The following is a 26,576-nucleotide window of genomic DNA, read 5'->3' on the forward strand; positions in this document are numbered from 1 at the left end:
GGATGTACTGATCAGCACGTCCACTAGAAACACAATGCAAGCTGCACGTGTCATTGTGAGTTTTCCAGCCGCGACAATTTAAAAAATGGAAAGGAACAGGTGAAATTAATTTTATAATATATTTTAATCTAGTATATCCAAAATATCATTTCAACGGTATTCAATATTAAAAAATACTTTAAAAATCTCTTACCTTCTTTATGTTGGTCCTGTCTTGTCCCTGAGTATTTCACTCTCCGGCACGTTAATCCCGAGCAGCCACCTTCCGGTGCCCAGTAGACACACAGGACTGGTGGCTGCCGTGCTGGGCAGCACAGACTTAGAGGACAAGAAGTTGGACCTAAATAGTTCTTGGAATCTCAGAGTTATTGAGACTGTTTATCTTGTTTTGGACTATTTGAAAGAAAAGCTGGGGCGAATGGTTTTTAATTTCATCCATTTTGTTTGTTTGTTTTGAAGGAGAAGTTCATAACATTCATTCACCCCCTCGCTCACTGAGCGTGTATTTACTGGGTGCTCACTGTGCACGAGGCACCGTGGTAATGGGGAATTACGTTCTTACCAAGTTCTTCTTTGGGTTTCTGTCAGTGTGATTGTGAGGTTATAAACAGTGGAGTCATCTGAAATACCTAAACAGACTCTTTGTGCTGTTAATTATTAGGGTCACACTCCATGCCATTTCATGAGGCCACCGGTCCGTAGGCTTGAGCGGGCAGAGAACCACCTGAAGGAGCTGTTAGCCGGGCTGCGGGCCCACCTCCAGAGTCTGGGTCAGTAGGTCAGGGGTGGGGCCCATCACTGAATTTCTGACAGTTCCCAGGAGTTGTTAATGACTCGGGGCTGGAGGCCACCCTTTGAGAATCAGTTATGCGTTCCGCACGTCTGGAGGCAGAGTTGAGCATCTCTTCTGGAGGGTTGAACAACCACAAGTTTTCATGCATCTCGTTTCTGACAGTTCCCAGGAGTTGTTAATGACGCGGGGCTGGAGGCCACCCTTTGAGAATCACAGTTTCCCCTTGAAGATCCTTCACCTTTTATGTATTCCACACATCTGGAGGCAGAGTTGAGCATCTCTGGAGGGTTGAACAACCACAAGTTTTCATGCATCTCAAAGGGGTTAGTCGGGGAATGGGTGGATCACCTTCCTGTGGTCTGTTTTCTAAGACACAGAGGCCGTGACCCAAGTGGGAAATGCCTTGAGAAACTTAAGAACAGTACCTGGATGAGTGACCTAGTGTGGGCTCTTCTAGGGGAGCGTCCCATGTTTTCACCTTGGGGACCAGCACCACAGATCATGGCCGAGCAAACCCCCCTGTGCGTAGACCCACTGAGTGCGAAGGACCGAGTAGCTGCCATTGAGCACCTGCCACAGGTTTCCAGGCCTCATACTTGACCTGGGGGAGAGGGGAGAGGGTTGGGTATCCCATGGTTACCAAAGCCCTTGGGTGCCGTGCACCTGCAGAGAATGTGTAAGACACTCCTTCCACCTCCTGTCGGGGACAGCTGATCCCTAAAGCCAGGTGTAGCCGTTGTCGTTCCCAGTGTGGAACCACCGTGTGTGCTCAGACAATGTGGAACCACCGTGTGTGCCCAGACAATGTGAACCGTGGTGTGTGCTCAGACAGTGTGAACCGTGGTGTGTGCTCAGACAGTGTGGAACCACCGTGTGTGCTCAGACAACGTGGAACCGCCGTGTGTGCCCAGACAATGTGAACCGTGGTGTGTGCTCAGACAATGTGAACTGCCGTGTGTGTTCAGTCAATGTGGAACCGCTGTGTGTGCTCAGACAACATGGAACCGCTGTGTGTGCTCAGACAACATGGAACCGCCGTGTGTGCTCCCGTTGTCATTCCCAGTGTAGAACTGTCGTGTGCGTGTGCTCAGACAGTGTGGAACCGCCATGTGTGCTCAGACAACATGGAACCGCCATGTGTGCCCAGACAATGTGAACCGTGGTGTGTGCTCAGACAACGTGAACCGTGGTGTGTGCTCAGACAACATGGAACCGCCGTGTGTGCTCAACAATGTGAACCGCCGTGTGTGTGTGTGTGTGTGTGTGTGTGTTCAGACAATGTGAACCGCCGTGTGTGTTCAATGTGAACCGCCGTGTGTGTGTTTTGTCAAGGGCTGCTCCAAAGCCACGATCCTCACAGGGGCACCCGGGGGGCACATGTGATCTTACAAGGTGTAAATCGTATGCACGCGCTCAGGTACAAGGATGCACCTGGGAGGGGGAGGGTCGGGCTGTCCTGGCGCCAGTGAGGCCAGGACCTCTGACTGGGCCCTGGTAACACTCCTGCGTCAAACCATCGATGGGAATTTTGGAAGCACCTGAGAAGAGGCCCGCTCTGCCTGCTGGTGAGCTGACGCTTTGTTTGCTTTCCGTTTGTGTAATCCACGTCCCCCACCCCCACCCCCCGGTTCAGGTCTACCTTACTGAGCTTGGAATGTCCGCAGAGCATTGTCTAAAGAGATGGCACACATTCACTCCGAGCCAGAGCCCTTTTATCTAATTATTATTAGAAACGGAGGCACAGAAAGAACAAATCACTTACAACAGAAAATGTGAGTAAATGGCAGAGCCATCGTCACCACCATAGCAATCCATCTGGTTGCCAAGACCATGTTCTTACCCCTGCACTGGGACAGGGGACCGAGAAGGCCGTGCGGGTGATGGAACTCTGGCCACGGGCCGCCGAGTGGGTCTGAAATCCAGGTGGTCGGGAAAAGCTGAAAGCAATAAAATACTACTCTAGTTTGCAAAAATGTCGGGAATGTGTAGGAATAGTCAGATAGCTTCCCAGATTTCAGAGGAAGCTGGAGGTGAGGAGTCCAAGCAGACAGGTCAGTGCCGCCAGCCCCAAGAATCGGAGCAGGGAGGGCGAGGCTGACCCTGAGGCCGGCTCTGGCATGAGGTGACCTTGAGGCCTGGGCAGGCCTGGGCCTGGGGGCGGGAGAGAAAGGAAGGCTACACCAGGTTCTTGACTTCCTAAACCAGCTCTACCCAATAGAAATATATCATAAGCTACAAATGCAAGCCACACATGTCATTTTAAACGTTCTGGAAGCCACATTTTAGTAGTAAAAGGAAACAAACGAAATCCATTGTAGTGACATGTTTTATTGTGTTACCCAGCTTTTCACCATGTTACCGTTTGAACATGTCATCAATATTTAGAGTTTGGAGATATTTTACATTCTCCTTTTCATACTGCATCTTTAAAATCTGGTGTGTGTTTTACACCAGCAACACATCCCAATTGAGACTGGACACATTTTTAGTGTCAGAGAGCGACCAGTGGCAGGGGCCACTGTATTGGACAGCGGAGCTCTAAGCTCCCCGCTGCCGTTCCGGAGAACGGCTGGGGATTACTCTGAGCTGGTGGCTCCCACGCCACCTGCCTCCCGTTCGCTGCCCGGTGTGCAGGAACTCGGCTTGCGGGTCCTTTCCCGCCTGGGCCCACTCGGGTTACCAGAGGGAACTGTCTCGGAGCCATCCATCACGCAGGGAGCCCCCGATGGCCATTCAGTGACAACCGCGGCCCGTCCAGAGCCCAACATCCAGCTGTTCCCAACTCCGGAGGAAAGCAAAACCAATAACTTCGGTCTGAAATGGAATTCAAGTGTGTGGGAAGGAGGCATTTCTAATATGGGGACGGTAACAGCCCATCAACAGAGAAAGATTGGACTCAGGCTAAAGCAATGAAAGACAAAGAATTGCGTTTTGGATTTTATTTCTTCTGTCTGAGCAATTCATTTCAGATCCTTATGGTTCCATTTTTCCACTTGGCTGCGCAGGGTGGTTCTGGGGAGTCGTTACTAAAGTAAAAATTGTTGCTGTGGCGCTTTGCAAACATCACCCAGTGAACTTGGGGAGTGTGAAACCATATGACAGTGTGAAATCCAGGTGGGATGGAGATTTCTCCTCTGATGGAGGCTCCTTCTCGATCCCTGGCCAAGCCCGAGGGAGGAGCTGGCTCAGGAGAAAACATCTGGCCATGGGGAGGGCTGCAGCCACCGGTCACCAGGGCTGGGCTCCCCTCCGACTCTGAGAGAAATGGAAGTGAGCACTTCCGATTCTCATCACGCTTCAGCGTTATTACAGCTCCAAACGCACAAACCATGGGTGACGGCCTCCCGCTGAGCGCTCCGAGATAGACGCTGTGAACAACTGCTCTTCCCTGAGGATGAATGGTGGTTGGTTTTCTTCCATCAATATTTTAATAACTGCTTGCACACTGTGGCAGTTATGGGCACAGAGAGTCTGATGACAATCCCAGAAGCACACGGCACAGGAGACTCACCGGACCCAGTGGCCGTCAGAGGCAATGCCATCTTTGTGGCAAGCGATTCCACTCAGCACCTGGCTGCTTGGCAGCCTCTTGAACCAGGTGTGCCAAGACCGCATTTGGCTGCCTTCTGATGCTCTCTTTTTTTCTTAATACATATATATTTTTATTGATTTCAGAGAGGGAGCGAGAGATAGAAACATCAATGATAAGAGAGAATCATTGATCAGCTACACGCCCCTTACTGGGGATGGAGCCTGCAACCCTGGCATGTGCCCTGACTAGGAATCAAACCGCAACCTCCTGGTTCACAGACAGATGCTCAGCCACTGAGCCACACCATTGGGCTGAGGCTCTCTTCTCCCAGGCAGCCCAGCTTCCCTGTATGCGCCCTGGGGACCCCACTCCGGAATCAGCCACTCGCTTCTTCCTGTTCGTGCGATTGGCCATTGCAGCCGTTCTGGGCCTGCGCCGGTGGGAGGAATCTGCCACGGCTGTCTCTGATGGAGAGGGGGACCCTCGCTGTAGTCGTAGAGCGCACCTTCGTAGAGGAGAAGTGCTGTTCCTATTTCATGGACACTCCATTTCTCCGTTAAAGTTATAGTCCACTCACTGATTTCACTGTTCTGTGTTCCTCATTTCCAGCTCCAGGTTATCTTGGATGTTATTCTGTAGTGCACCGGTTATACATGTTTTGCACAGAAAAATGTCTGGGAGAAAAGATGTTAAAGACCTAGAATTTGTAGAAGAAGCATTAGGAGCTGTCTTTCCAGTTGTATCGCATTTTAGAGATGAATGTGGGAACCAAAATAACAAGACGATGGAAGGAATCCAGTACGGATGCAAAAAAGATGGGGGTGGGGTTAGACAGGGTCTCCAGCCAGCAGGGCAGACCCGCTGGCACTGTCCAGGGCCGAGGCTGGTGGGGACCCCTGGTCAGGCAGAGATGCTGTGGTCCAGACCCTCCGGGAAGGGTGTGGATGACAGGTCAGGGGATTGCTCACTACCCACGCCCTCTCCCCTTCGTGAAAGAGCAGCTGAGGGCTATGAAGGCCGAACATCTAGGTCAGCCAGGCTGTGGGGCTGCAGTGCAGTGCTGGGACTGTTCTAGAAGCCTGAAGCGTGAACCATGCGGTACTGTGGGGCTCAGGGGCTCAGGCATCCGTCCTCCTGCATGGGGCCACCCCGGGACCCGTTAGTCAGGTCAGCTCCAAGGGCGTGCTTCACGCTGAGAATACGGAAGGGTGGGGGGCTCCCAGGTGAAACTGGGCTGGAAACAAAGGATCCCTCTGTCACATTTCTTCTAAGAAATTGACGAAAGAATAGACACTCCTACCCTGCTGAGCAGATACCTCAGAGGAACAAGCGTCACATTCTTTACAAATAAAACTGTTCTGTGGTGGTCTCAGCTGACATGTACTGGGAGTGGGGCGGGGGCTTCATTGGATAATCAGAGACAAATGCATAAAGATTCAGATTGTCATTCACTCTTCATGCCAACCAAGCTTGGGACCAAATAAATCACTATTTGTCAGAAGGGAAGGAAAAATCAGAGCTACCTATGTCTGAATGGCTGGAGGGAGAACCGTAGGCATTTAGGAATCGTCTTTTATATTACGCATACCTATTTTTTACAATAGGTACAAATTGGTGGCCATTGCCTGCTAACCTCTAGAAGTGGAAACTCAATTTGCTTCTTATCCAGTCCAGTCCCACAGACATTTAGTGAGTAGTTGGCCGTCGCTGTGAGCATGGGAAAGAGTACAAAGGAAAATGAAATTGTTTTGTTTTTGTCAAAGTCTAGACTGTGCTGTTATTGATCACAAGGTACTTCTAGTAAATAATTCAACTGAATTTTGTTCCTCGCTTACACTTTTATTTCACGGCACCCGCAGGCCTTTATTAAAGTCCCGATGGGCAGTGAGGGCAGACAGTCACTCCTGCAATCTGGGTCAGGGTTAGGGAAAGCTCATTGTTGGCCTTTTTCCAACCTGGCACCAGGCCCCTCACAGAGCTGGGCCTTGGCGGGCCGCTGTGGGTTCACCGAGGCGGGTGGGGCCCTCGGTGAGACCTGGGGATCTGTGCATGAGCTCTTGTCAGTAAAGGATCACGTCCTCATGCTGCATCCGAAGTCGGGGTGTTTGAATCATTTCATTTTAGTCACTGCGAGTGGAATGGTGTTGCATTAGGGCCGTGGTCGGCAAACTGCGCTCGCGAGCCACATGCAGCTCTTTGGCCCCTTGAGTGTCGCTCTTTCTAAGCCTTAGGAGTACCCTAATTAAGTTAATAACAATGTACCTACCTATATAGTTTAAGTTTAAAAAATTTGGCTCTCAAAAGAAATTTCAATTGTTGTACTGTTGATATTTGGCTCTGTTGACTAATGAGTTTGCCGACCACTGCATTAGGGTGTTGATCTAAGGGTGGGCTGGATCTAGGTCAGCAAGCACTCATTAAGTGCTTACCTACAGTGTACCTTCAATCCATCTGCAAAATACAAGAAACGTGTTCACGGACAACGTAGGCAAGTCATTCAGTTAATTCCTACTTAGTCACATGCCTTTGAAGAGCACAAAGCAAAGTGGAGTCTAAAAGTTGGGGAACACGAGCCCTGTACAGAGTCCTACACCCCAAAGCAGTTGGGAACCTCATCAGTCATCTCTCCAGCCCCCATTACATAGATCTGAGGAACCCAGAGGAGTTACGTCACGTGGCGGTGGCAGAGCGTGGACGATGTAACAGGGTCTTCTACGCCCAGGAAAATGTTCTTTTCCCCTGGCTTTCTCCTGGCATGATATATGGACAACACTTCGCAGATGGAAGAACACAGTACCCAGCAGCACGAAGGCACTTCTGGAGATGAATGTGACGCTGAGATCACCTGGGTTGTGATCTGAGTGTGTGACGTGGCCTCGTCCAGCCCTGTGTGGCTGCCAGAGGCCCAAGAGGAGAATGAAACGTCCAAGAGTGACCAGTGGCCCGAGATGAGTCACATAGCCTCCTTCTTAAAGAGTTTCAGGGATGAAAAGGAGCCTGAAAAACATGTTGCTCACAGCCAGTCTTCAGGAGAGGTAGAGAGGACATGTTTTTAAAACCACGGATGAAACCTATGAATTTATAATTAGCTTTTGAAGCAGCAGAGGTATTTCCATTGACGTCTAACTTTATGAACTGTAGGGAGCCAAAACTACCCCAACCCCTTTTGCAAATGTATGCCCTTTTCCAAATTCTCTTAAAAGTCATCTTTTTGTTGTTGTTGTTCATTACAAAATAATATAGGTTGTAGACATCTTGAAAAGCATAAAGAATTTAATTCTTTATTTTTAATGAATTTATTTATTTAATTAATCCTACCAATCAGAGATATTCATGGTTAATATTTATAGACATCTTGAAAAGCATAAGAAAGAATTTGTTTAATTCTTTATTTTTAATGAATTTATTTATTTATTTAATCCTACCAATCAGAGATATTCATGGTTAATATTTTGATGTATCCTTCCAGTATTTTTTCTCTGCATAATATATTTTCACAAAAATATGGACTCACATTGCACATTATTTTGAAAACAGATTTTAATATATCATGAACCATTCTACTCCACCGTTAATAGGTGTATGACCATATATCATAACTTGTTTAACCACTTCCTTCTTGTTGACATCTATATATATAAAAGCCTAAACGACGTTTACAACCGAACAGCCGGAACAACCGGTCACTCTGATGCACACTGACCACCAGGGGACAGACGCCCAATGCAGGAGCTGCCCCCTGGTGATCAGTGTGCTCCCACAGCCAACCTCCCCCGGCAGGCCCCTATCCACGCGGTGGCGAGGGAAGGAGGAGGGGGGGAGGCGGAAAACCACGTGGTGGTGGCGGCGGCAGCGTCCGTTCCTTCTGCGCCTGGCCCAGCGACTGTCGCCTCCTCTCCCAACCCCGCCAGGGCCTTCAGGCCCCGAGCTGGGATGGGGAGCCAGGGGTGGGTGGCAGAGAACGTGGCCCCTTTCCCAGGGGGGCCGAGGGCTGGCTCCTTCCTCAGGGCCGGTGGTCAACCTCCTGCGGCCCCTCCCGCCAGCCAGCAAACCTCTTGTGGTCCCTCCCCGGCCAGCATACCCTGTCCCTCCCCCCACTCAGCAGGCCCCAGAGGCGACGAGGAAAGGAGGAGGGGGGCAGGCAGGGAACTGCATGGTGGTGGGGCACCGAGGGCGGCGTTGGCATCTGGCGTCCGTTCCTTCCACACCTGGCCCTGCAACCGTCGCCTCCTCTCTCAACCTTGCCAGGGCCTTTGGGCCCTGATCGACCCTGATCGCCAGCCAGACCTAGGGATCCCATCCGTGCATGAATTTCATGCATCGGGCCTCTGGTTTACTGTAAGTTGTTCTCCATCCTATATAATAAAAGGTCAGAGGCCATAAGCGTCATGACCGGAATGACCGCTCGACCAGTCGCCATGAGGTGCATTGACCACCTCCGGTCCCTCCCCCGCGGCCCATGGGCTCCGATCGCAGCAGGGGGCTCAGCCCTCGCCGCCATGGCAGTGGCCGCCTCGGCCCTCACAGCCCGGGCTTCGTCCAGAAGGACAGAAGGACGTCCGGTCTAATTAGCATATTATGCTTTTACTTTATACACACACACACACACACACACACACACACACACACTTTTGGAACTTGCATATAGATAGGAAGATGGATAGATAGATATTGATTGGTTGATTCTAGTCACTGAAGATTCTTATTCATTTTAACCAATCTGGGTTGACTAAAGAGATAAGAGTATGAGACCATAATGGATGAGCATGGTTTTCCTTTAAAATAGAGTGTAGCCCTGACCGGTTTGGCTCAGTGGATGGACCCAGGTTCGGTTCCGGTCAAGGGCATGTACCTTGGTTGCGGGCACATACCCAGTGGGTTGTGTGCAGGAGGCAGCTGATCGATGTTTCTCTCTCATCGATGTTTCTAACTCTCTATCCCTCTCCCTTCCTCTCTGTAGAAAATCAATAAAACTTATTAAAAAAAAACATTTAAAAATAAATAAATAAAATAGAGTGTATTTATAGATACTATGTACTAGTTCTGTACTGGCAGCCTTAACTTTCTTTTCCTTGTTAAAGGTAAAATCACATCTCATTACTGTACAGAATGAGATGTAAGCCAGTTCTTGCATTCAGGTCTTTGCTGATGCCCTTATATGAGTGCCACTCAGATTTCAATGAAAGACTCTCAGGTTTTCCTGGCCATAATAATGAAACACGGCCCTGCCCTGGCATGATTTCTAGTGCCCAGTTCTTACCTTCGTTCTCATCTACTTGTCTTACAGTATTGCAAACACTGACCTCCCAAATGGATCTCTGTCATCACATAATATGTGGTGGTTTCTGATAACGCAGAAGCCGTGCCCGTGGAGTAGGAACACACATATTTCTAGCTTTGGCCTCCGTAGAAGAATCGATTTCCATTCACACAGCACAGCAGTTTTGTGTGTGTGCTCAGGGGACTCTAACAAAATTGGAGGCAAATGAAAACTTTGCAAGGACAAAGCCACCTTTATTTCTTTTACGCTGGAGGGAAAGGCTTGGGCACCCAGGTGGAAAATATAATCTGGCAAAAAATATGAGGGTCATTAATTTTCATTTAGCTATAAGCATATTTTGGATTAACTCAGTTGGTTAAAATTAAAAAGGCCATAACTACTAAGCACTTTCTTTTTCTTGTCTTTAGTTGCATTACTTAGTGAATATATATAACAGACACCCCCTAACCTCCCAGAAAAGAGCTTGTGGTAGCTGTGAACATCATAGCATCTGTCCAGCCCAGAGACCAGGTTGGGTTCTGGCCTTCAGCTCACTTTATATCAAAGGTTTAATCTTTCGAAAATGTGCTTTGGAACGACAAGATCACTAGTTTGTCTCAAGGTGCGCTAGCGAACACTCCCTCCTCCAAGTCATTGCCGCACAGAACTAGGCGCTTAGTGGTCCTTCTAGGTCAGTGGTTCTCAACCTTGGCTGCACATTAGAATCGCCTGGGAATCTTTTTAAAATCCTGATTTCTGGGCCTCATCCTCCGGGGCTGGCTCTTCAGGAGAAAAATGGCTGTGTAGGTTTAGAGCAATTCTGTTTCGTTACTAATGTTGTGGCCCCACCCCATAACAAAGAAACAGAATTTCCAGGGGATGAGGCCCAGAAATCAGGATTTTAAAAAGATTCCCAGGCGATTCTCATGTGCAGCCAAGGTTGAGAACCACTGCAATAGTGGATGCGTTTGTCATCCCTGCTTCTTAAAACATCTCCTTGACAAATCGGTGTTTAAACTTCTTTTCATTAAATGAACACAAATATTATTGGTTGGGTTCTGGTTCTTTTTAAACCTGTGTCTGCTTTCTAGTTTTTTCTACCCATGTTTGCAAGAGCTAAACAGACACAGCAGATCTCACAGCCGACATAAGGCTGGGGAGGCACCAGGTCATAATTAATTCAGGCCCCAGTGGCACCCAGTTGGCACCGGAAGAGATCTGACCTTCACGTTGATGTGTTCAAAGCCAGTTATTTCACCCTGGAGCTCAGGGAAGCACCAACTCCTTGGCTGAGATCCTTCCTCTTCCAGTGTCGACGCTGTGGGAGCTCAGGGCCTCCCCGGAGGTCTGCTGCCTTTAGCACCGTCCCTTCGGGCAGCCACTGGGGTGCCAGGCCGGTGGGGCACATGCCAGGTGGGTGTCCTGCTGGGCAAGGCCACCGAGAGCCCTTGGGATGGCGCCACAGCCGTTTAATCATCCTAAGTAGAAGCGTTGTCCTCACAGAGGTAAAGTAGGAAGTCTGCTCCTCACGTCTCCACTTCCGTGCCCACCAGACTGCCATCTCCCCCTCGGGTTCAACGCCTTCCTCTCCTTCTCCAATCGCTTGTGGAACTTTAATTTTCTATGAATAGTAATCACTCAAAAAGTTCCCCTTGCCAATGGGGTTGGTATTTTCCAAATACCAAAGCCTTGGTCTAAAGGGTGAGAGTCAGGTTTCGGGGCTATGAGAGAGGGGAGGGAGATAGAAACATCAGTGATTTCAGAGAGAAAGGAAGAGGGGAGGGAGATAGAAACATCAATGATGCGAGTGAATCATTGATCGGCTGCCTCCTGCACTCCCCACACTGGGGGTCAACCCGGGCATGTGCCCTGACTGAGAATCGAACCATGACCTCCTGGTTCCTAGGTCCACACTCAACCACTGAGCCACGCCAGCCGGGCTCTGAGAGCCTCTTAAAGAAGATTGGGGTGAAGGGGAGGGGCCTGAAATCATCCCATGTGGGTTGTGGATTCTGTCGGTGAGTGAGGGCGGCCCTGCAGATACCACCGGCTGTTCTGGGTCAGCGGGGTGGGGTCTCCACGGGAAACGCTTGGGTGGCCGGGAGTGGCGTGTGAAGCGGCTTCCTGTGAGCGAGACTCGGGCGTGTGTTTGGGCACATAACCAGGAGGGATGGGAGGGTAAGAGGCGTGGGTGATGTGCGGGGGGGAGCACCCACAGGCCTCAGAGCAGGGTTCTCAGACTTCCACGCGCACGAACCCCAGGGGTCTTGGCAAACGTAGGGTCTGCGGCGCTACTTCAGGGGCGTCCAGAGCCCGCTTCTCTGCCAGGCACTGGCGAGTGGGTGCTGCCCGGACCACACTGGGAGTGACAGGCCCTGCAGCGTGGTCCTCAGCATCGGCTGCGGGGTCCCATCTCTGGGGAGCCTTTCCCTCCCCTGGGGCCAGAGTGTCCTCCACCGATGAAGTCAGGCTGAGTGTATGTGGGGCTGAGTGGATGATGGAACTCCTTCCTGCCTCTGGAAACTTACCAGGTGTATGCCGCGGGGTCGCTGTCTGTCCTTTGAGTGTGTGTGGACTAACGTGAGCAGCTACCTTTCTGGTATCAACACTATTTTGAGAAACACAAAGGTTCCCGTGGTTTCCTGCAGCCCCGGGGGGCCTGCTCTGCCTGTGTTCTCCCCGTCACAGCCCTGGCCGGAGCCCGCACGGATATTCTCGCTGTTCGTCACCTGTGGCCTGTGGCCTGTTCCCGCACAGCTGGCTGCCCCAGTTCTCCCGGGCAACCTGCTAGGGCCGTGAGGGTCTACGCGGGGATAAGACGGGGTGTTTTCTCTTCCCGCAGAGCAGGGCTCTCCACCCTGCAACGTCGGAGCCACCCCCGGAGTCTCTGATTTAATGGGTTGGGGAAGGGTCCCTGCATTAGGGGGAGTTTGAAAAGCTCCCTGTGATTCAGGGACGAGAACCAGGCTGTAAGATAACATGGCACTTAAAAAGTAGATGTATTTCTATTTTCTTCAACATTTAAAAAATGATTCTAAAAAATAAGGTCAGACAATAAACAAAACATAGACATTATTTTTAAAATATACACGTAATGATTGCATATATATATATATATATACATATACATATTTATTTATTTATTTATTCCCCACAGCCAATACCTGGTGTTTTTGAGGAGGCCAGTGGGCAAAATGAAGAGATATTTGAGTTCAATTTGCAGTACACCGGACAAAGTGTTCCTGACGTACTATCATTAGGGGCAAAAATAGAATATTGGGGACTGGCTATGGTTATGAGAAATATTAATCATGCTGTCAACTCTGATTGCCTTGTGCTGGTTAAAGAAAGGACATTCTAACCTGGCTGGGAATTGTATGCGCCCCCCCCCCAAAAAAAACCCCCCCCCCCCCCCATGCAGTCCATTCTCATTCAATAGCTGCCTATTATCATGGAAAGATTAACAACCTAGTTGCCCAAACAATGGCGTCCCACCCCAGCCTGCATTGCCTACTCCCTCAAGTAATCTTTGTCCTACTCTATCTAAGCAGCTGGCTTATGGGGGCTGCAGAGCAGATTTTTGTGGGTGACCTGCTGCTCTCCCATGCTGCCTGCAGCGTATATAAATGCTCATCTATGATCCAACCCTGTAATGACAGGCAGCCCGGACCCCTTGGTTGTCCAGCTTCACTATCACCCTCAGTATTAATTAGGGCAATGCTAGCTGCTGTAACAGGTGAAACCAAACCTTTGGATATTGTAACAACATAGCCCAGTGCAGAGTTCCCTAGGCCCATGGTCGGCAAACCGTGGCTCGCGAGCTATATGCAGCTCTTTGGCCCCTTGAGTGTGGCTCTTCCACAAAATACCATGTGGGGGCACGCACATACAGTGCGATTGAAACTTCGTGGCCCATGCGCAGAAGTCGGTATTTTGTGGAAGAGCCACACTCAAGGGGCCAAAGAGCCGCATGTGGCTCGAGAGCCGCAGTTTGCCTACCACTGCCCTAGGCAACAATGTAACAATGTAGCCCAGTGAAGAGTTCTCAGGTGGTCTTCCTGGGCGTGGTCCATCCTTTAAGACCCAGGTTTGTGGCTCCAATGTGTCCCGAGATCGGGAACCCGAGGAGAGAGAAGACAGTGAACAGGACTCTGGGAAGGTTCCCACCCTCTGGGCAGTGCCCGCGTGCTGGCACCCCGTTGGCCAGCGCTCAGTCACATGGCCACTCCCACCTGCCTGGCAAGGAGCTGGAAGGCTAGGGGACAGCCAGCCCTCCGGCCCTCAGCACATTTGTGTGAACGGTGTCAGGAGACGCCCAGAAAGGCGCAGGGACCCCGCGGCCGGGCGTGCAGACCCCAGGCCCCCGAGGTGCGAGGGCCTGCAGAGGAGGTGCTCTGTTAAGGGCGTGTGCTCTTTTTCTTCTTTTCTCCACAGATATCGCAAACGGCAGCAGTTCAGGGGGGTACCGCTCGCCTCCCAGAACCAAAGAAGTCATCATCAATGGCCAGACCGTGAAACTGAAATACTGTTTCACCTGCAAGATTTTCCGGCCCCCTCGTGCCTCTCACTGTAGCCTTTGTGATAACTGCGTAGGTGAGTAGAAGCGAACACCGCCTCTGTCCCCAGCTCTGCTTGTGCTCGAGCGCCTGTGGCTGATGGGGTGGCCGGTTGCCTTTGCTAGAAGGGGTGTGTGCGTCTCTGTAAGCCTGTGAAACCGACACTCAGTAATCGTTAATGTTTCACCGTCTTTGCCTCCTGCCGCTGATCCCGGTCACTGAGCCTAGCGTTACCAAACCCGGTGTTTTCGTCTCTCACACCCTGCAGCACCCCGTCCCGTGCAGTGCCCGAGGCCTCCTCCCTGAGCACGCATACCAGGGGGTTCCCTGTTCCCTGGAGCCGCCAGATCAGCAGGCACTTGACATAAGACCACCTCACCCCGAGGTTCCCCCGTTGCCCAGTGAGCGGCTGCGGGAGTTGCCGGCTATGCTCTCTGTGGTGCCTCCAGGGGCAGCTGGTGTGGGGAGTTGGAGGCATGTGAAGTGAAGGAGAGAAAAAGGGACGGGGGCAGGGGACTTCCGGGCCTACAGTCAGGATTGTCACTTTTCCCAGAGACCACCGAGCCCTCCCGTCTGGCTACTGACTTCCCCCAGGACGGACTAGGGGACGGACAGAGGGAGCCCAGTGGAGCCCAGCGGTCCTCAGCTGCAGGACTCGGCCCTGCTGTTAGGCCACGGCCAGCCCAGCACAGGATTTCTATGACTGACCTGGCTCCCCAGCCCCTTGGAATTTTTTGTCAAGCACTTCCTGTTAAGGAGATGGCAGCAGACCCCGGGCACAGGGAGGGCAGGGAGAAACGGACGAGGGAAGGCCTCGTTGCTCAGCCCCACACCTGCCTCTAAGAGACGTACCCAAGGACATTCCTGAGCACGTAGGCCCCGAAACCCCGCTCCCTCCTGCAGAAAGGACCGGACGCCTCGGAGCAAACTTGTTCCCTCGGTAACACACGATCGATTGCCAACGTTCTCTTTGCATCTGTCAGCATAGGTAGTCTATTCTCCTTGGGGAAAGTAAAGTGGTATCATGTACTTCCTGCTGTGCAAAGCCGTTTTCCTCTTATTTATCTGAAACGTGCTTTATTCTAACTTGAATCCTCTACGGTTGGTTAGAAAGGCCAAGATTCCCCTATCGGGCCTGGTCTCGGTTTTACTGGCCCACATAAATCACCTGTAGCCTCGCTCCCGGCGGGACAGCGTGGAATTTGGTTCAGTCTGGCCCAGGTGGGAAGTAGCCTGTGGTTAAGAGCCTGGAGTCGGGCACCGCATGGCCTGGATGCAGATACGAGCTTTGTGACGGACACGAGCTACTTCAGCTCTCTGTGCCTCGGTTTTCTCATCTCTAAACGGAGTCCATAGCAGTACCTTCCTCGTGGGATGTTGAGAGAATACGTGATTTAACACACGCAGAGCACTTGGAATAGTGCCTGGTGTACAGCGAATGCTCTGTAATTATTAGCACTGTCGCTGTGCTTAATGCTGCTCTCTTCATACTTTTGATTGGCTTTCCCTGGACAGTTTCTTGATCTCCCATAGCAGCGGTTCTCAACCTGTGGGTCGCGACCCCTTTGGGAGTTGAACGACCCTTTCACAGGGGCCGCCTAAGACCATCAGAAAACACATATATAATCACATATTGTTATGTGATTAATCACTATGCTTTAATTATGTTCAATTTGTAACAGTGAAATTGGGGGTCACCACCACATGAGGAACTGTATTAAAGGGTCGCGGCATCAGGAAGGCTGAGAACCACTGTCCTAGAGCCATCTGCGGTGGGAGGACCAAAAGCATACCTGGTCCTCCATGTGAGGGCACATCGGGGTTTCTACAGGGTCACTGACAGCCTTGTTTGGTTTCCCATACCTTCCTGGGGACTCCAGCGCAGGCCCATCTTGAGGACATTTTTAAGCCAACACATCACAGTGGCTTCAGTATCTTCAGGGGAACAATCTAGGGATTTTCAGGACCCTTTTGGGAGCTGTAATTCTGCAGTTACATATATTATGTGATGGAATGTATGTAAGTTACACTTTTTCACATAAAAATCTTCTGATTTGCACACCTTCCCCTGGAGTCTAAAGACTTTGTCCAGTTGCTACTATGGTAGGGAGTTAACTTCGAACCCCCTTCTCTTTATCATTTGTGGAATGTTTACTAGACACCTGACTGCTTCTGTTCATTTGTTGGTCTCAGTCCGCCGTGTCTTATTTCTAGGCTAGATTCCTAATCATGACACATGATTCCTTTCTTCCCCATCTCATAGTGTTTTAAAAATCCCTTTGGGTTATTATAAAACACTTTCTAAAAGGTCATCTAATTCTCTCATGTGTTCCCTCCATCGCCCACAGGTTTACGTGTTCCTTAAAGAACCCTGATGAATTAGGTGTAAAATCCCCTTACAAAATGAAGTGTCGACCCCAGTGAACGGTGCACTTCTCCTCTGGTGTAACTGTTTCAGACGGTCTCCTCTCTCGTAGAAACCACCAGCTGGGAAAATCAGAGTCCCTAGTCTGGAATAGCCAGGAGCCTTCCGCAACCGACGCGATAAATCCCAGTCACGTGGCAGTCAGCTCTCACAGCCAAGCACGCTGGGCGCCTGTAACCGGGAGAACAGTGAAGGGAAAGGAGAGGAAGGGAAGGTTTGGGGGTGGCGTCAAGAGGAGGAACACTTGCCCAGCCAGTGTGGCTCAGTGGTTGAGCGTCGACCTGTGAACCAGGAGGTCATGGTTCGATTCCCAGTGGGGGCACATATGTGGGTTGCGGACTCCATCCCCAGCTGGTCAGTGATTCTCTCTCATCATTGATATTTCTATCTCTCTCTCTCTCTCCCTTCCTCTCTGAAGTTAATAAAAATAAATATATTTAATAAATAAGTAAAAAGAGGAGGAACACTGGACCAAAAGCCCATTGCCAACAGCTGCCTCTGAGCATCATGTGGTGGTCCTAGGGCTGAAGCTTGCACCCCACCCCCCCCAAAAAAACCGGGGGCCGCAGCAGGGAGGAAGGTGGAATGAGTAGCTACAGTTGGTTGTCAGATGCAGCTGCTCACAGCCCTCCTGGGAAACCCCCGCTGCTTCCGACCCATCCAGCTCAGGTCTCCCGTTCTCTGAGCTCCGTTCCGGCCTCTGTGGGGACCCATTAGCAGACCAGCGAGGTGGACCTCCCGCCCTCGGGAATAGCGTGGAAAGCAGCTGCCTCCGGCTGGGAGGTGTAATGGCAGGGCCGGCCACTAGTTTATTTTTAGATGGAAAGTTGTTATTGAAGGGATTCTACTCTTTGCAGCCAGGGAGAAACATACGTGATGTGCTGAGAGCTGGGGCTGCCACTGGCTTCCCTTCCCTTCCCTTAGTAACCGCTGGGTTTGGGTTGATCCTTTCTAGGCTCACAAGTAAATGCAGCTTTGCGCTGGGAGCGGAGAGAGGGAAATGCCGTTTCCCAGACGGTTCGGAGGAGTGAACTCTGGTGCAAATACAGAACCTGTGAGCAGAGCCCAGTGGCGGGGACGTGGCTCTAAGACAGACGCAGGCCTGAGTCCTGGTGCTGGCGTTGAGTAAACTGGCCCTCGGGCAGGTGATCTGACCACCCCGCTGTTCCCACCCCTGCACAAGGGGTTACCCCGGAGCTGCCTCCGAGGTGTCTTTAGGGTTAGGGGAGATAGCGCCCAGCAAGCACCCAGGAAGCCCGGCACCCGCACCGGGCTCAGGACTGCTTGTCATGAATGCTGCTGCCACGAGTAACAGGACAGACGCTGCTGCACCTCCCAAATGCTGCGGAGCGCGAGGCTTGTCCCCACAGCGGCCGGCGGCCCGTTGCTGCAGCCTGGCGGGACTAGGTGATGGTCGCACCAAAGCGGATGCCTCTCTCCCTGGCTTCGTCACCTGTTTCCGCCTCTCTCTCTCATTCTTTCTCTCTCTCGGTCTTTCTCTTTGTTGTCATCACGTTGCTCTGCGCACTTGAAACAGAGTGTTTGGGCTGTTGTCCATCCGGCACAACCAGCAGCGGGGCAGTGGGGCCAGCTCTGCCCTCGCAGCCCCAGGCTCCCTCAGTCGTTAAAGCAGAGTCACTGAGGCCAGGGAAGCACTTGTGCACCGTGAGGTCCTCACAGACTGACTGCGCGCATCCCGAAATCCCACATGAGTCCCCACCCCTGCCCTGACCAGGGGGCTCTGGGTCAGGGCCCAGCTAACTGGCCAGGCGGAGGCAGCTTGGCCTGGAACTGGGAGGTGGCCTCCGGATTCAGCAGCCGCCTGGCCCCAGACCCCGCCCTGCCTGGGAGGGCCCTCTCTGCACTGAAGGCCACATCTGGGGGAGCTGGGAGGACAGAGACGATGGTGCCGAAGCCTGAGGCCGTGGCAGCCCTGGGAGTGCTGCACCTCCCAAATGCTGCGGAGCGCGAGGCTTGTCCCCACAGCGGCCGGCGGCCCGTTGCTGCAGCCTGGCGGGACTAGGTGATGGTCGCACCAAAGCGGATGCCTCTCTCCCTGGCTTCGTCACCTGTTTCCGCCTCTCTCTCTCATTCTTTCTCTCTCTAGGTCTCTCTCTATGTTGTCATCGTGTTGCTCTGTGCACTCGAAACAGAGTGTGTGGGCTGTTGTCCATCCGGCACAACCAGCAGCCGGGCGGTGGGGCCAGCTCTGCCCTTGCAGCCCCAGGCTCCCTCCGTCGTTAAAGCAGAGTCACTGAGGCCAGGGAAGCACGCGTGCACCGTGAGGTCCTCGCAGACTGACTGCGCGCATCCCGAAATCCCACATGAGTCCCCACCCCTGCCCTGACCAGGGGGCTCTGGGTCAGGGCCCAGCTAACTGGCCAGGCGGAGGCAGCTTGGCCTGGAACTGGGAGGTGGCCTCCAGACTCAGCAGCCGCCTGGCCCCAGACCCCGCCCTGCCTGGGCCCTGCCTGGGAGGGCCCTCTCTGCACTGAAGGCCACATCTGGGGGAGCTGGGAGGACAGAGACGATGGTGCCGAAGCCTGAGGCCGTGGCAGCCCTGGGAGCTCAGCAGTGCAGACTCTTGGAGAGGGGGGTGCTGGTCCCATTTCCTTCCGTCCCCTCTGTCGTTTCTGGAGTGGGGGCACGAAGGGCCTCCAGAGGCCCTCTGCGGGGACTTGATGTCCTTTGCTCTTGTTTTTGGAAGAGCTTCACCCTCATCTTTAAAATCCTTCTGTCCTCTCTCTCACTCCCGCCTCTGTTGCTGCGCTTTCTCTCCTGAACACCTCGCTCTGCGCTCTCCCTCTGCCCCTCAGCACCCGCCCCATCCAGCTGCTTCCTGTGGGATGTGGGCCCCTGAGCTGGGCCTGCAGACATCCTGTGTGTGCGCTCTGCCGGGCCCCCGCTGCCCAGGGCGCCCCTTTCTGCGTCGCAGCTGTACCTGTACTGAGAGGTGTGCATCCGAGAGCCACAGGCAGATTCCCTCCAGTCTGCGTGCGGGGCAGCACCTGGGGTTGCCTTTTAACTGTTTGGGTGGTGAGAGGGCCGTTCCCTTCCCATAGGAAAGCTCGTCACTCGAAGGGAATGGAGTGACCTGGCACATGTATCCCACCAGAAGCCGAAACAGACAGGGCTGTGCTGTGCACCCTCGTCTCCAGGATCCTGGTTTTCACTCCCGTTTAATGCGCACCTGTGCGTCAGGCGCTGTGCTCACAGCTGGTGCATCAAAGTAAACGGCAGTCCCCACCATCATCATTAAAAACAGACCTGGGAGAGCTGAAGGGAGAAAGCATTATATGTATCATGTTACATGGGTCAGAGAGAGCAATGAGCGTAAAGTCTACAGTGAGCAATGTAGTCATCAAAATACATGTACCAAATAACACGGCGTCAAGATACAGAGAGTAAAGTGTGTTAGGAAATGCAAGGGTAATTCGGTATAAACATAATGCTAGCGAGAAACAGTAGCCTAACTCCAGTTTTGATGGCTCGGGTAAGCACACTTAAAGGAATAAAATGATATCATTCGTAAGTAGATGCTGAACTTTGTTTCTGCAAAGTGTACTTACCTTTTTAAACTGTTTGTAGAACATTTACAAAAAGTAATCATGAGGCCACACAAAAATTTCTAACTTCCTAAAAAGCAAATGTCGCACAGACCTATGTAGCTGATGACACAACAATAAAACTAGAAATCAGCCACAAAGATATAATATACAAACCTAACCAATTGTAATATTTTTTAAAACTTTACATCATAACTCCTGGGCGACAGAAACTTTGAAATTGCAAGTATGGAATAGTTAGGGAATGACTAAGAACTATGCAAAAGAAAACTCTATGCCAGTCAGAATTCTAAATTTTAAACACACAAACAGTTAACCTAAGCAGAAAAGTAATTGTTTGGAAACTATCAGGTAGCTCATAAAAATGAAGGAAAAGGCTGGAGAATCTGGCTCGGAAGCCAGGAAGAGCCTGGGAAGGCTGGGTGGCTGCCCCAAGCCGGTCACATTGGCGACAGGACAGCACAGGAGGTGCCAGGACCACAAGCAAGGTGTGTGTCCCCACCCTGGGCTCTAACTCCGCTGCTGACGTCCGATTAGAACTGTGACTCCCTCTGGGAGGCCCGTGGGTGCTGGCTTCGGAGGTCTGGCCAGAGCATCTGGGCCTGTTTCGTTCTACAACCAGGCCCTGCCCCACTCCCAGCTTCTGTAATGGGGCGGGAGAGTGGGGCCTCGCCTGGCACCTATTTTGGGGTTCTCCCCCAACAGGAAGTTTGCTTGGATGGTGGATAGTCCGTGAAATAAGAAGTTTTTAAAAGTCGAGTACAAAAAAACACAAAACCGAACTTAGAAGCAAATAAACAAACACAGCATCCATCTCAAGAAGATAGAAAAAGAATAGCAAAATAAACCAGGGGTGGAAAAAAAGGGAAGAAAACAGTCACCCAGAAAAAAAGAAGCGACCACAGAACTAATTCTGTAGAAAACAAACAACAAAAAGGTAAACTTCTGGTGAAACGGAAAGAAAAGAACAAAGTGAAAATAGCAGATTCAAATGAGATAAATGTAGTTGAGTTGTTTTTTTACTTGTTGGAAAATACACTATTTTGTATACCAATTGATATGAAAATCTCAATGAAACATTGTTTTATGGGAAATTAACCAGAGAACGAGAGGAAAACTTAACTAGATGACTAACAGGGGAAAGCTGAGAAGTTTATTGAAGAATTCGCCAGAGAGGCATGGCTCCCCATGTTCTGAGGAGTGTTTCGAGCTGAGAGCAGCTGGACGGCCTTTCAGCTCATTTCAGCAAGACAGCGAACCCCAAAACCGGACAGAAATGAGATGCAAAAAGGGAAAGGAGATTCTCATTTATAAATGCACGTCAGAGCCGGCGTGATGGCATAGCCAGTTTCATCCAGAAGGGATTCGTCATTCTGACAGAGAAAGGCGTATTCCAGGAATGCGATGATTTTCTAATGTTCCTGAACCTATTAATGTATCAGTAGGTCAGAGGCCGGAAGTGTGTGATTGTGACCATGGACGCCGCAGCCTGGCCCCTGTTTCTAACTCTGACCCTCGGAGCACCGAGGCTGGAGGCGTGGCCGGCAGGATCTTGGCTGCGTGACCTTGGTCCTGGGGCATCGCTCCCGGGCTTCTGTCACCTCACCTGGCAGAGAGACTGCAGGCGCCATTCAGGCCACTAATGAGCTGACCTTGAACGAGGGGGAGGATCCTGGGCTGTCCATGGGCCACTGTGATCACAAGTGCCCTGTAGAGAAGATGGAGAGATTCCAAGCAGGAGGAGGAGGAGCTCACGGTGCGGGTGGGGGGCATGGGAAGGGGAGAGGAAGAGAATCCTGCCAACCGCACCAGCTTGGGAGGCCCAAGGCCTGCACCCGCCCGTGTGATCTCAGCCTGGAGAGACCCTGAGCTGAGCTCCTGACCGCTAACGTTTCCAAGCCATAGATTGGTGTTGTTTAAAGCCACTGCATTCGTGGTAATTTGCTCTTTAGCAATAGAAAACTAATGAAGAATATTCCTTTAACATGATTTTTTTCAAAGCTAACTTTTTCAAAAAATAAAATACTGAATTATTTACATTAAAGTTAGGAACAAATTAGGATGTCCACTATCACTGCTAATACGTAACATTTCTAGCTTTTCTAATTAACATAGTAGGATGAGAAAGCTATGAACATATAACCATCAAAAATGAGCAGACACTATTATCACTTTCTTATAGATGATGAGAAAACCAACAATAACAGTACCAACAAACATGAGAGCTAGTTTTTTAAGTTTAGTAGGTTTTTTAGACACCAAATAAATGCAATAAAATAGGGTACTGTCTGTCAGGAACCACAGTAGAAGTCAAGACACAGCGTCTCCACAAAATTATTTATAAATCCAATGCAATTTGAGGCAGGGGACAAGATAAAATAATAGTAAAGTTCAACTCAAAGACCAAGCCAGCCACAATAACCAACAGCATTTTGGATAAAGAACGATGCGGTATTAGACAGTATGAAGTCTGAAGTGTGTTCCTAACCCACAGATCAGCTAGGGTGGCCCGTGCGTGTATGTGTGTGAGTGGTTTCTGCATTGTCCACTTCCGTTCTCCAGGTCTCCAAAGTGATCATTACATGCACAGCTCTTGTTAGAGAGGGCCTTGCATCCGCTGGGGAAGGCTGTGGGAGAGGAGTGCACAGTGGGGGGCGCTCAGGGCTATGGTGGGGGCGTCTTTGAGAGCCCAGATTTCTCTGTGCCGGTCACTACGCCAAGTGTCACGGCATCGGTAGGAGTTACTGGGTTGAAGAAGAGCGAGAAGCCCAGCAGGTAGACAGATAGACAGGACAGTAGGACGGAGGCTCAGAGACCAGCCAGGAAGAGCAGGGGTGTTTGAAAGCAGTGGAAGAGGCAAATCACCGAGATTGTCTGCTACGCACGGAGGCTGCCCCTAGGATTTCTGCTCCTGAGCGGGCCCCGAGCCTTCGAGTTGGCCTGTCAGCTCTCCTTAGCTTCTCTTTGGTTGAAGCAGCAGAGCCTGTGCATGCTTTGGATTCAAGCGACCTGTCACGTTTCCTCCCTCCCATTCCGTGTCCCCTCCGGAAGGCTCCTGGGCGCCTCAGCCTGGCCCGTAACCGTGTCCCCACCTCTGACTTGAAATGAGCGCGTACAGTCACGAGATCTGTCAGCGGAAGACAAAGTGGGAGGTTCTTCTTCTCACAGATCATCTATGGTGGGGCCCGGGGGTTCCACGAGACTTGCACAACGACAGAGAAGTCGGGGAACGTTGCCATCGCTGTGAGGCAACTCGAACTTTGCAAGACCTAGAGGGAGCCAGACTCATCCATGGCTGTGCAGGAGGCGGCCGTTTTCGTAGAGGTTTTAGTCGTCGATACGACGAGCTCAGAGCCAGGTGTACCCCCTGTAAGCAGGCAGATAAGACCTTGGGCATGGCTGTTGGCGCTGACTTCTTCCTGGTTTCCTTATGAGCAGCTCAGCTGTTTCTCAGAAAGAGATGGGTTTTCATTCCAGCTCATTATCAGTGATTCAGTGTGAGTAGCTCCGGGGACAGGCGACACATTCCAGGTCACCTTTCTGACTCACTCGGCTGTAAGTTGACATTCTTTCCTGGAAGCCTTTCCCTTCCTCTTGTGTCAAATTAAAACCATTCCCGGTTGTCAGGGCGCTGTTTTCTCTGTCTCTTCCTGCCAGTTCTCATTTCCTGCCTTTCACAGCGGCTCCCTCTCCGTCCCTGGCTGCCCCAGATCCTCTCTCGGTCCTGCTCTGTCCCCCTCGAGTCTCCACGCCGTAGCTGGAGCCACGCTTTTGTTTCAGCCAGATAACCCCCCTCCCCACCCCCTCCTTCCGCAGGCTCCTTCTCAACCAGGAGTTACTTCCATGAACATTAAAATTGCAAGAGAGGCAATAACCGAAATACAATGAAATCCCATAACGTCTTTAATCGCTCAGAACAATCTCCTTCATGACATGTTTGTTAGGGTCTAAGTACATGTAAGTAGGTACGAATTCCTTAGATGGAATACCCGCGTCCAGGAGTCTGCATTTTAGCAAAATACCAGGCGATTCTTAGCAAGTGTGAGAGCCTGGGCAGGGACTCTCTGCCCCCGTCCGGGTTCTGCCATCAAGCCCAGGCCCTGGGGATGCGTGGGGATGGCCACCTGTCACAGAGCAGGAGCTTCTGTGTTTATCCCCCGAGAAGTGCTCGCCTCACTGCTGCCTGCGATGGTCAGACTGCAGCTCTTCTTCTTCGACACCCAGAGAAGCCACAGGCAATCACGTCACGAAAGTCTCTCTGTGCGTCTCTGTCTGTCACCTGTTTGCGCTGCTCTGCCTCCCCCGATGGGGGCTCCTGGCCGGTGTCTGGGGAGTGCACGTGCTCATCTCTGAGTCTCACCCCCTTTCGCATCCCGAAGTCCGTCTTTCTCTCAAGTTTATGTCTCCAGGTCAGACCCAGAACATCTGAGGGAACAGAAGTACAGGCTGGGGCAAAAGTAGGTCTACAGTTGTGCGTACTCAAAACAGAGTTCATTCTTATATTATCGTGTATTAATTACTGTATTAGTTTCCATACAAAGAACTTGGATTTCACTAAAAGTTTTAGAACAGCGTGAATTATTTAGTGTCTAAGAATGTGGTCCTCTAGCACTTAAGTCAGTTAAAGATTTTTTAATATATATTCTTATTGATTTCAGAGAGGAAAGGAGAGGGAGAGAGAGATAGAAACGTCAATGATGAGAAAGAATCATTGATCAACTGCCTCCTGCAGGTCCCCCACTGGGGATCGAGCCCGCAACCCGGGCCTGTGACCTGACCAGGAATTGAACCGGGACCTCCTGGCTCAACCACTAAGCCACGCCGGCCAAGCTAAAATGTCCTGGGTTTAAAGAAACATCCTTTTCCACTTCATACCTTTAAGAACATTTAACTTCATTAAAATCTAATTACCATTCGAAGTAGGAGTTTCACATTTCAGTTGCATGTTTACATCTATTGTTTCACACACCTCAGTCACTCGTGGAGAGCGGAGTCGGATACGATCCCTTCTCCTGACCACGCTGAGGCCCAGGCTCCCCGAGCCCACGCCGACGGGCAGTACAGCGTGTCCAGCCTGCGCTGGGCCTGAGGTTCTCATCTCTCCCTGCATCCCACTCTCCAGGGCCTGGATTAGAGCCCAGCTTCTGGGACATTTCAAATTCTGAACATTTTGAATACTTTTCCCTTAATATTTCAGTGGATTTTCCTGTCCCATCTAATGTTAATACTTCTCCGTTTCTCCTTGTTTTTAAGGGCTCTTTTTTATATTCTGTCTCTCCCAGAAATGAAACCTTCATTTAACCATTAACTGCCACGCGTCCAAAACGGAAACCATCCCCACACGCCACGATATTTGAATTTGCGTCTATAGAGCTTGTGGCGGACAAAGGATCAATCGGGGCAGGTGTCACTCAGCTCAGTGCCTGCGGGTCCTGGGGCACCTCCTCACCTCCCTGGGAGCTCCCTCTGGTGGAAGGTGTGAGCTGTGGTCAAGGATAAATGCAACAATGACGTCACGGGCGCTCAGTGGACGGTAGTTTTCCTCGTCGTTAATGATGTCCTTTTCGTTATTACCTAGAGTTTGGGGCTAACAAAATAGGATGTATCACCTTTTCCTAGACTATGGTTCCACTGGCCATTTTAAAGGAACCTTCTTCCCCACTTGGAATCTGAGGGAGGTGACTTTTCGGAACTGCTGCCCCCACTGGAACTCCCCCGCAGCCTCTGGGTCCCCCGTAGCGTCCTGTGAGCTGTGGTTACTAACCCACCACTGCCTCCGCTGGGAGCTAGAGGCCCCCTCTCTCCGGAGCTGATTCACGTGAACAGAACAGCCGTCTGCTCGGCCCTTTTAGCTCGAGTCACCGTTGCCCAGCGCTCAGCCCTCCCGAACAGATTCACATTTCACAGGCCCCTGCCTTTCCTGCCCTCAGCGCCCGAATCTTACCTTTGCTGTCACGCTCCAGTGCAGCGGTTCTGAACCTGTGGGTCGCGACCCCTTTGGTGGTCGAACGACCCTTTCACAGGGGTCGCCTAAGACCATCCTGCATATCAGATATTTACATTACGATTCATAACAGTAGCAACATTACAGTTATGAAGTAGGAACAAAAATAATTTTATGGTTGGGTCACAAGATGAGGAACTGTATTTAAAGGGCCAGAAGGTTGAGAACCACTGCTCCAGTGTCTCCCCCTGGCAGCAGGAGCAGCGGTTAGAAACACTAAGGGCTGTTGAAGACGTCTCCCCTTACTTAGAGCATATTGGGGAGCGACTGCTCCCTGCCAGGCACTTGCATAGGGGCCAGGGCGACTGGGGTGACGAGAAATGATTTCTCACTTCACAGCCTCACCTGGGGAAGGAGAGGAAAACCCACAGACTATCCCAGGGCAGTGAGATGCTAACAGGTGTGAACACACACACACATACACACACACACACACACAC

General features: G+C 51.2%; 1 protein-coding gene across 1 annotated transcript in view; it reads left to right on the forward strand.

Moving 5' to 3' along the window:
* ZDHHC14 (zinc finger, DHHC-type containing 14) overlaps nt 1-26,576 on the forward strand; it is a 183,956-nt gene that overhangs the window by 140,910 nt on the left and 16,470 nt on the right. Inside the window, exon 3 of the mRNA XM_014545040.1 lies at nt 14,020-14,178. Within this exon, the coding sequence (XP_014400526.1) occupies nt 14,020-14,178 (159 nt within the window). The remainder of the gene's footprint in view (nt 1-14,019; nt 14,179-26,576) is intronic.

This window comes from Myotis brandtii, unplaced genomic scaffold (genome assembly GCF_000412655.1).
Source record: "Myotis brandtii unplaced genomic scaffold, ASM41265v1 scaffold395, whole genome shotgun sequence".
Classification (NCBI taxonomy): Eukaryota; Metazoa; Chordata; class Mammalia; order Chiroptera; family Vespertilionidae; genus Myotis; species Myotis brandtii.